At 55.1% G+C, this 10,924-nt stretch overlaps 1 protein-coding gene across 4 annotated transcripts in view; it reads left to right on the top strand.

Annotated features, from left to right (window-relative positions):
* Positions 1-4,666, top strand: part of PEBP4 (phosphatidylethanolamine binding protein 4) — a 252,133-nt gene extending 247,467 nt beyond the window's left edge. For all 4 annotated transcript variants that reach the window (XM_081810224.1, XM_081810222.1, XM_081810217.1 and 1 more), the window contains exon 7: positions 4,375-4,666. In XM_081810224.1, the coding sequence (XP_081666350.1) occupies positions 4,375-4,523 (149 nt within the window). In that variant the 3' untranslated portion in view covers positions 4,524-4,666. The remainder of the gene's footprint in view (positions 1-4,374) is intronic.
* Positions 4,667-10,924: the final 6,258 nt, after the last annotated feature.

Below are 10,924 nucleotides of genomic sequence, written 5' to 3'. Positions count from 1 at the left end.
CTCACTCCTGCCAAAGTCAAAGTGGTCCCCTCTGCCCCGAGCCTCTCAAGCCAGCAGGATCAGCCACTCAGCAAATATTCTCCAGGAGTAATTGGATGTGATGGAACGAGGGCTCTTCAGCTCCTGAGTGGAAGTCTCTGAATGTCATTTAATGGCCCAAAACATAAGAGGCCCAGGCCTCCCGCCTACCAGCGCCAGGACATCATTAATCTCGGTGGAAGGACATCAGTGCCTCTGTCACCGCAACCGGCCCCTGCAAAGCGCCAGACAAATTACAGACCTGAGCTGGGCGCTCGATGGGGCGGTTAGTAGGCTGCCGTTCAACTTTTGTTTTGTCTTCAGGGCCACTGTCCCCTGACAAGAAGCAACAGTGCCCCTAGGAAAAGGGGTGGGGGACGGGGAGACAAGGAAGGGGTGGCCGCCTTGGTTAGACACAACTCACCCACCCTGGGGCAGAGGGCGGCTCCTCACCAGCAGGGGCTCAAGCAGCTCAACTCACACAACGGGTCAGAGGAGGCCGCCCCCAACTCTCAGGACCCACCCCCCAGCTTGTTCTCCAGCCTGCCTGAATGGAGGCCTCCCTCCCAGTGGGGGCTTCCCAGCCCCCACTTCCTGGGCTGAGAGGGAAACACTTGAGGGCCTGCTGAGGACCCAATGGCAAATCAGTTGGGAATGTCTCTTGGCTAGAGCAAGGACACCCAGGGAACACTGTGTCCTGTGCCGTTGGGAACTCTTTTTTTTTTTTTTTTTTTTTTAAGATTTTATTTATCTGACAGAGAGAGACACAGCAAGAGAGGGAACACAAGCAGGGAGAGTGGGAGAGGGAGAAGGAGGCTTCCCGCCGAGCAGGGAACCTGATGCGGGGCTTGATCCCAGGACCCCGGGATCATGACCCGAGCCGAAGGCAGACGCTTAACCATCTGAGCCACCCAGGCGCCCCTACCGTTGGGAAGTCTTAAGAGTGGTCCTGCTAAAGAGGACAGGCGCGATGCTAGGGATGGGACCCCATCTGCCAGGAGCCGCAAAGTTGTGCTGCTGGCCAAGATCACTCTGCGAAGACCTAGCTTGTTACTAGTCCAGTGTTCATTACCTTGTATTATCAACCTGTTGAGGGCGGGAGTAGGGCCTCGGTGCAAGCAAACCCCCCATGCCCAGCAGACAGGAGGTGGGCTGTCAGCTTGCCCTCAGCCCAGAGCTTGCCCATTCCAGCAGAGGAGCTGTCCACCCCATCCTCACGAGGCCTCCAAGGGCGAGAGGCTGGACCAGGAGAATATTTCTCAGTCCTGGGATGCCTGTTTAACCCTGATAGGCCCACCAGGCCTGTCCAGGCCCACGTGATGAACCACTCCCAAACAGTGCTAAACCAACCCCACAGACTGGGGAAGCCGGGGGCAAAGAGTGACTGGCAAGACCTGCCCCAGGGCGATTCCTGAACATTCTAGCCATTGCAGCCCCTGGGACTCAAGTTCGGCGGATGAGTTGCTGAAATCTTGGAGCCCCTCTCCCAATTGTTGAAGTCACTGTCTAGGAGAGATCAGGCACACACAAACCCCTGATGGCTTTAGGTAAGCTTACCCAGCTCTCCCCTTGGCCCATTTCTGGAACATCTCTCACATCTAATATCCTTCATCGCCAACATCTTCCCTGTTGGCACCAACCAATAGGTGAGAGACTGGCCTCTAGGCGCAGCGGCGGCATAAGGCTTCGCGGGATGGGAACGGTGCCCCCTCGGGTTGTTCAGGGAACAAGCGGCACGTCAGATACGGTGGCCCGCCCTGAGGACACAGGCCTCCGTGTTCTAGCCACTATGCGGCTCGGGAAACAGGCTCAGACCCCCTCCTCCTCTCTCCCTCCAGAGGCATTTGCAGGGCACTCACGACCCCTGCCCTGGGCCTAGGAAGAGCCCATCCTGGGTGGGCCCAAGGGTCCAAGGGGAGGGGCCCGAGCACAGCCAGCAGCAGCTCCCTCTCTGCAGCTCCAGGACGGGACAGAGCAGTGCCACACAGGAGGGGACTTTCCTCCACAGGGTGACCACGAAGCCACAGCCTCCCAGCTCCCCATCTCTCCCCACACACACACACCCCTGAGGGTCTGACTCACCCCTCTTCCTTCCAGAACTTGCAGAGGGTCAGTTCCTCTTGCCCTTTGTGGCAGGAAACGGGGGTGTGAGGAGTCACGGCCAAGCCAGGGGAGGAGACAGCGGGAGGCTAGCAGCCAGCGCGCTGTACCCACTCTCCTGAGGGACACAGGGGCTGGTTTGAGGAGCTGCCCGAGAACCACAGCATCGTCGAAATGTGACCAGGAAGGAGCTGGGAAGCTCCAAGGGCATTCCAAGCTCCATCAAGAGAAGCGCTCTGAGCTCGGGGAGGGCAAAGTCTGCAAGATCTCCCTCAGGGTACAGGGGATTTCTTTCCACCAACTTGCCCTGATCTCGTGATGAGAGTTTCAATTCCCTCCTGGCCACCAAGGTTTCTTCCTGCCCTAGTCAGTGGGGAAGGCCCCTTTGTCCCCAGGCCTGTCACACACCAGTTCACCCATGAGCCCTTTTCCGGGCTTGCACACACGCGCGTGCACACACACACACGTACAAACATACACACATGCACACACTTTCCCAGGATCATGATACCATAGTTCTTTTCCAGCCAGCCAGGCTTTCTGGGTGTGAAGGCCACGCCAGACCAGTGCCTCCCTGCCTCCCCTCCCAGTGGAAGACCCCACCGCACTCAGTGGCCCACCTGTCACCCAGCAGCAGTCTCCCCCCAGGAGAGGCTCTCTCAGGGCCCAGCGCCTCTGTCCCTAATCTGAGCATGCAGTCACCAGATCAGACCTGCGGGAACCTGAAGAGTCCCTTTCCTCCATCCCTGCCCCTAAGAAGCATCCTCACCAGAACCCCATCTTGTGCCCCATCCTCCCATCTGTGCACTGGGAATAAAAATAGTCTCCCCTGGTGAGGATTAAGTGTATGAATAAGCATGGAGTTCCTGGCACATAGGAAGCACTATATAGATGTGTTATTATTATTATTATTTGCATTATCATTATTATTGTCTTGTTTCTTTGGATTAAAACATTTTTGTTTTCCTTGAAAACATCTTTGAAGTGCAAACAGCCCGGTGGGGGGGGGGCGGGGGGGGGGAAGGATGATAAGTGGAGTAAGAGCACCTCGGGGGACTTCTGTCTTCCTTGTTGAAAAGAGTAGCGGGTGCAGACAGAGGACCACAGGCCGAGAAAGGGCAGCTCTAAGAGGAAGGCGAGGCTGCCAGCTGTCGTCCTGCTCTCTCTGTGCCTTAGAGATTACTCTTTTCCGCCGGGCCAGGGCCCATCAGTCACTGCCTAGCTCTGCTCCGGGCAAGGTCTTCCCCGAGCACTCCGTCCACCCGGGGAAGGTGGGTAGATTTAGCCAAAAAGAAAAAGAAAAAAAAAACAGGATGCTGAGTTAAATTTGAATTTCAGACAAACAAGGAATGAATTTTTAAGTATGCTTCATGCAATGCTTGGGACAGACTTACAAATTATTTGTTGTTTATCGCAAATTCAAGTTAAGCTGGGCATCCTGGATTGTAGCTGGCAATCATGCGCAGAGGGTGCTGGAGGCCCAGGGTTTGGGAAACAAGAGCGTGGGAATACACTTGTGACCACTTCCCTCAGCTTCTCCCCAGTGCCCCGGGCTGCGCCCTTCTTGCCCTGCTGCCAGGCCTGTCCACACTTGCCCCAGAAGAGGCACCTCCCCCCACACCCCTGTGCTTTCTCCCCTGGAGGAGCACCTGGGCACCAACCGGGGACTTCTCACCCATACTCTGCACCCGCAGGATCCAGGTGCTTAGGAGCAGGGAGAAGCCTAGCCATATGCCCTGCCCCTCAGCCTCTGCCACAGCTGGGGTTCTGGGGAGGAGACTGGAAGAAGGACATGGACACTTGGGCCAGTCTCAGCCCCAGCAGCTGGGGTGACCTGGTGTGAAGGAAAGAAGCATTAAGGCCTCAGTCATGGGGTCAGGAGAGCCTGTGGAAAAAGAGGGGTGGGTGGAGGAAGCAGGCAGCCCACCCGACAGGGCACTTCCTTCCTGCGTGTGAGTGAGGAGGCAGAGTTATGCCAAATAAAGGGCCCTGGGGAAGGAGACCAAAGGCAGGCCTTGACCCAGTCCAGACTCAGTCCCCGTTGTTCCCTGGGGAGCAGCCTCTTTCCAGACACTCTGCTAACATCCAGCGAGGACCCAGAAGGCGACCCCAGGCACTCTGACACCCTCAGCCCAATGACCAAGGTCCTCACTTGCTGTCTCCACTTCCCCAGAGCTGGCCTCCCTGTCAGGCCCTGCCAGCTCCCAGTCCATGGTTGTCCCTCACTGCCTTCCTCTGGTCTGTTTGTCCTTCCAGGCTCTTGGAAAATGGACAGATTCCTGAACCGCTTCCACCTGAGCGAACCTGAAGCAAGCACCCAATTTATGACCCAAAATTACCAGGACTCACCCAATTACCAGACCCCCGGAGCCGGAAACAGTGAGCCGAAGGATAAACCCAAGTAGAGATAACTGCCTGCCAGACATCAGGCTTCACGCTGCGGGTGTGTGTGTCCACAGTGCCCACCAGCGACGGTCTGCGTGTGGCACCCCCGCTGGGTAGGGAGCCCCTTCTCTTCCAAATTAAAAAAAAAATCATCCAGGGCTTACTGGTTAGATGTGTTCTTTCCTAACCCGTCGTCTTTCAAAAACTAAGAAGAAGAAATCAATCACCGTCCAGCACTGGGACCTGGGGCTTTCCTGTAAACGCAAGTGTGTGTTTGTTGTGGCGGGGGGAGGAGGGCGTGCTGGGAGAGATGGATAGGCAGGAGGTGAGGGTCCCTAGGCCTCAACTGTCACTGAGGCACTGTGGCCTTGAGTAAATCACAAGTCCTCTCTAAAGTTCTGCTCCCTCAGTTGTGAAATCAAGGTAGGAAGGAGACTTGGGGCAGTTGGTTTATCACCATGGTCCCTTCCAACTCTGACATTCAGCATCATTTGTTCGGCAAATCTTGTCAGCACCTGGTATGGGCCTGACTTTTTTTTTTTTTTTTTTAAGATTTTATTTGTTTATTTGTCAGAGACAGCGAGCACAAGCAGCAGGAATGGCAGGCAGAGGGAGAGGGAGAAGCAGGCTCCCCACTGAGCAGGGAGCCCGATGCGGGACTCGATCCCAGGACCCTGGGATCGTGACCTGAGCCGAAGGCAGACGTTTAACTGACTGAGCCACCCAGGCGTCCCTGTGCCTGACCTTCTGCTAGGTGCTGGGGATACATATGTGAACAGGGCAGACAAAACCTAAGGCTTGCTTCATGGAGCTTACAGTCCAGGATGAGGGGAAATGTTCATCAGATGACCACAGGCAAATGACAACAGATGTGGCGCATGCTGTGAGGGTGTAAGGAGACCTGCTCTGTGGAGGAGCGGCACAGTAAAGGCCCAAGCGAGGCCTCTCTGGGGAAGTGCTGTTTAACTTCAGGGCTGAAAAGTGTGGTAGAGGTTAACGGTGAATGGGGCTGGGGGTTGGAGCCCATGCCAAAGAGAGGGAACACCACCTCCGAGCTCCCGGGGCTGGCAGGGGCTCGCATGGCAGCTTGCAGGCCAATAGCGTGGCCACCTGGACAGATGCGCAGAGACCAGACCACGCCAGGCCTTGCAGCCATGCTGAAATTTTGGACTGTACCCTGAAAGCAATGGAAACCATTGGATAATAAATAGATTGGAGGGGAAGAAAGGGTACAATCTGATTTATGCTTTTAGAAAACTATGAAGGAACTCCTTGGTGTCTGCGAGGCAAGGATTTTCGGCGCCTAACTCCCCTGGATGTCCTCTGAAGGTCACTTGGCTTTCCCACCCAAGGCCCCCTTGGAGGTACCTCTTTTGCTACGGTCTCATTCACGTACTGCACTCTGGTTCCTTGACGACCCCCCACCCCAGCTCCAGTCCTCTCAGCTCCGCCATCCTCTCCCCAGCACCCCCCACTCAGTTTCCCTCCAAGAGTTAATAACCCCCCTCTCCTTGGCCAGAATACAGCAGTGTTGGTGACTCATGAGTACACAGTGCCTTGAGATTCCCCAGATGAAAGAGCAGGCTGCAGCTGGGCGCAGGGTTATTACCTTCTCAGAGCCATGCCCACACTAGCTGGAAGGCAGAGGGGCCCTGGCCAACCGCTCAGCCCAGCTGAGCATATCTTCACTAGTTGGAAGACACGAGTGGTGGGGATCTGAAGAACGCGATGAGGTGGGAGACTGAGTCTGTGAAGGGAATTGGACAACGCTTCCCCGCCTCCCCGCCCCCACGTTGATAGACTTAGCTCCCCCACCAGGTGGTGGACACTAACTTCTTGTTCTGTAGAAGGGCCTTTGATGCCGGCCCAGGTAGGAACTCCCCACTCTCTTCTACCCACCAGGCAAGCTTGTCAGCAGGGCTAAAAGGAGAAGCAAAAGGAAGTGTCCATTTGCAATGTCACGGAAGGCAGCCTCAGAAGGGACATTCTGGGTATGTGTGAACCTCACACCCCTGGGCCTTTCTCCCTGCAGCCCCCACCCCACCAGGCCCGGAGTGTAATTGGCAGCTCCGGTTAGTGCCCAAGGCCGGGATAAATAGCAGGTCAGCTTACTAGAGCAGCCCCAAATCGAGACACATCCTCCCCTCTTCTGCTTTTAATTCCTTGTGGCTAGCATGTTTATTTTGGGTGAGGAAAAAAAATCGGATGTTTATCCTTCGAGGAAATTATCGGCTTGCTTTCCTTCCTCCCCCCCTCCTCTTTTCTTTTCTCCTGGTGTTTTGGGCTTTGAGTTCAGCTGCAGGAGAGACCCCCACCCTCCTGGCCCCAAAACGTGAAAAAAGAACAAAGCTGGCCCAGGCTCGAGGCTGAAGCCAGCCCTGCCAGATAGTCCTCAAAGCCACAGAGAAGGAGGTCCAGTGCCAGGAAAGGAAGGCATGAGGGCCAGGGATACCTTGGGAAATCCACCCTTGACTCTGCTCTCTGCCCGCACAAGACCCTGGGCCTCTTGCCCCTTTTCTTTTCACTGCCTCCTCCAGGAAGGAACAAAATGAGCACATAGATTGCTTCGAGATCTCTAACGAAGCAGCTAAGAAATGTAGTGAGCCCTTTGCAGGGATCGGAGAGCGCACGTTATCATCATCATGATCAGATAGCGTTTGCTGAGCGCTTTCTGCAGGCCAGGCGCTGCGGTATCTCATGTAACGCACTCCCGCCCTGCTTCCAGGCCCCCGCCAGGGTTCTCTCCGTCACCATCCCAGCAAGCTAATAACACCGGGGCTGCTGGTCTCATTTTATAGAGGACGAAACTGACATTCCCAGGAGTTAAGGAACCTCCTCCCTGTTCCGTAACGAGTCGTGGTGGCGTCTGCTGTTAACTCTGAGCCTGTCACTCTCAGTACTCGGGGAGACACATTGCTCTCCTTTTACTCCCTGCGCTACAAAAAATAAAGGCCAGACCTTCTATTTATTCAGAAGCCAGGTGGGCCGAGAAGGAAGGCTGCAAGTCCCAGAAGAATTTAAGGGGAGTCTCACCCAGCATCTGCCCTTCCCCCAGCTTCAGCTCTTCTAGACCAAGTGTGATCTGCGGGAGGGCCAGCTCCTGGACACCGCAACAGCCCGGCCCGGCCCCCCCACCGCACCTGCCCAAGGCGGCTACCCCAACAGTTCACCACCCTCAACCCATGGAATCACCCCTCTCCCCAGGAAGTTCACCTGTGTGACGACTGCTCTCAGGGAAGGGAGAGAGGTGGAAAAGGAGGGAAAGAAAGCCATATGCGAAGACTACCTGACCGTGATGATGATGATGGTGGTGGTGGGTCCAGGTTACAGCTGAGCAGCTGTGGGCTAGAAAGCGAGCCTGGTAGATGCCTTAAGTGGTGTCGTTTACAAAGCACAACTTTTCTTACTGAGCAGACCCAAATTCACATAGACTCTCTACCATTGATAGCCCCGTGACCTCAGGCAACTTCCTCAACTGTTCTGGACCTGTGTTCCAACGGAAAAAAAAAAAAAAAAAAAACAGTATAATGAGAAAAGCATGGAAATAAGTGCCTTACTTAAAGATCTGTTACACCAGTTAGATGAGAGAGCAGGCGAGGCACCCAGGCGCAGTGCTTGGCATGCAGACTGTTCAGTGAATGCGTGTTTTCCTCTCCTTCCCTGCCTCCACCTCACCTGCTCTGCTCCCCACCTGGGCTGGAGCAAGCAGTGTGGCTTCGGGCAGTGGGAAAGAGCCGCCCACCCCAGATGAGAGTCCCTCCCAGGAGTCCCATCAGAGTCTCAGAGGCCCCAGGGAAAGGGCTGGCGGCCAAGGGATCCTCAAGCCCCAGCCCGGCATCCCCCTCCCAAGCTCAGCAAAACATTGGGAGGCTTGGATCAGGGAAGAGAGCCCAGTTCCTTAGCAACTAACAAGCATTTCTCTGTAAAGACAAAGACCCTTCACTCAGAATGCTCCTTCCACCCCCCCCCCACGCCTCTCCAGGTGTCTGATGCACTTTGCAAGAGTGGGGCTAGGGGCTGCCCACCCCCCAACCCGAGATCTAGGGGTCTTTTGCCCCACCCTCCCGGCCACCCTGATATTACCTGTAATTATCCCACAGCACCTTTCATCCTGGTGCTAATTAACTTTCCCATGTCCCCCCCCCGGAGCTGCTGGGGGACACGGGAGGCATGCATACACACACACGTGCACGCACGCACACGCACACACATACACAGATGCCCATGTTTCCCCCTCAGAGACCCTCGCTCCATTTTCAAGACCAGGAAACTAAGGTTACAGAGAGGAGCTGATTCCTTGAGGGTTCCCATCTGCCTCCTCAGTACTTGGAAGGAGAAACCGGAGCTGAATAGGCTGGCTCAGGGAGATGGAAGGACAGGGTCCCCCTGAGCATCCTGGGGGAAGAGGGACCAGGAAAGAGAAAAACCTTTGGAAAAGACTGAGGAGAACTGTGCCAGGACAGAGGTTTGGCTCTGAGTATCACTTTGGTGCCACCAAATGCCAGCCGTCCTGCTTAACACAAAGAGGACATTTCAAAGGGAAAAAAGGAAATAGTTCAAGAAAAAAGGAAAGGAAGAGAAAGAGGCAGAAAGAGAAGGAAATAGAAAAGAAAGGCATGGCCATCTGGTCTGACGTAGCTAGAAGGACTGCTGGCCGGGAGGGGAGGCCCGATTTTAGTACCTTTCACTGCTGCGTGAGCCTGGACAAGTCAGCTGCCCTCTCTGAGCCTCTCTAAAATAGCTCGGGTCCGGTGTTCTCTGAGGTCCCCTCCAGCTGAATATTCTGCAACTCTATGTGCTTGTTTTGGGGAATGGCAGAGAAAACTGTTACCACTGTCCCTTTGGCTGGGCAGGAGTAGGAGTAGGTTAAGAAAAAGCCACCAGAACACAGTAGAACCTTGGGGTTGAGGATCAAAAGAGCCAAGTGCATTTGGCTGCAGAAAACCCTACCGGGAGGGCCAAACTAAAAAGAGGTTTGCCGATGTGGGGAGCTGAAGACCTTGGGATTTCAGGAGAACTTGTGCCCAGAAACAACAACCAGCAACAGAGTTCATCCTCCCCAGATCCAGGCTGGAGGAAACCCATTCAGGGAGTCTAGTGGAGAGAAAGTGGAGGAGCACACGGGCCCTGTGTCTGCACCCAGGGATGGAGGGTAGAAATGTGACTGCGGAGCCTCCCGACATGCTCTGAATGAGGACAGGACTCAGATGCACCCCCTTGATTCCTCATGAACTGGGGTCTGCCCCACTGGCAGAAGTCACCTGGGCAGGGAGCAGACAGTTCAAAGGAAAGGGGCTGAGCTTGTCAGAAAGGCAGGCTGAGTGGGCTTCCTTCAGGGTCTGGACAGAAGGGCGAGCGTGAGCAGCACCCCAAAGGAGTCCAAACACCCTCTATCCATACCCACACCCCTACACTCTTCCCTCTCACACACTCACACACCCTCACTACTCATTTTCACTCACCCACACATGCTCACACACTCACACTCCCATATATACTCATACTTACCTTCACTCACATACACTCACATATTCACATGCTTACACACTCATTCACACACACACACACACACACACACAGAAGCTTCCCCTGAAGTCCACAAGGAAGCTACACGTACACTTTGAAGTCACCACAAAGCAGCACATCCCTCACAGACATGCTGCGGCTGAAGCCAGCGTATAGTCAGCCAGCCTCCAGCGCGGACGGAGGCTCTGCCGTGTGCAAAGAATGGAAGAAATTACAAAAGAAACCTAGCAGGTCCCTGCTCTCTGGAAGGTGTCCCTCAGGAGTCGTGCGATTGGGAGACCTACGGCTCTCAGCAGCGGTGGTAGGAAGGCCAACGAGGAGGAAAGGGGGAGGCACTGGAGCCCAGGGGAGATGCAGCAGCCTATGGAGGGGCAAGGGGGGCTTGAGGAGAGAGGCCTGACAGGCCTGTGAGGGTCCAAAAGTAAAGGGTAAAGGCACACATGAAGACAAACTGGCCAGTCCCTGGCCAGTGTCCCCCAGGTACACACTCACACCTGCAGTTCACTAACTTGCCCTCAAACCCTGGCCCACAGACGGACCTTGCGTGCATTTGCCCACAAGGACACGGGTCACCATTGTCCAGAGCTCTCCTGTCTTCCTCCCCCTGCACCCTGAGAACCAGGCCAGCCCATCAACAATACACAAACGTGCGTGCACACACTTACACACACCTCTACTATACGCATCCTGCACACACATACTGTAAATACACCAGCCCACACAAAATCACATGGTGTACGCACCCGCTAGACACTCCAGGGTTTCAACTCTGCCAAGCTCTTTCTAGACATCCATGCAAGCTGTGTGTACATGCATTGTTCGGCCCGGGCACTAGTGAACATAGGATTTGCATGAACATGCAGTCTCCACATATGCATGCCCACTTTGTTCACAA

The sequence above is a fragment of the Leptonychotes weddellii genome, chromosome 2, assembly GCF_054177405.1.
Source record: "Leptonychotes weddellii isolate Sample4059 chromosome 2, ASM5417740v2, whole genome shotgun sequence".
In the NCBI taxonomy this organism is placed as follows: Eukaryota; Metazoa; Chordata; class Mammalia; order Carnivora; family Phocidae; genus Leptonychotes; species Leptonychotes weddellii.
The sequence above is the reverse complement of the archived record's forward strand: the minus strand, read 5'-3'. Positions and strand labels throughout refer to the sequence as shown.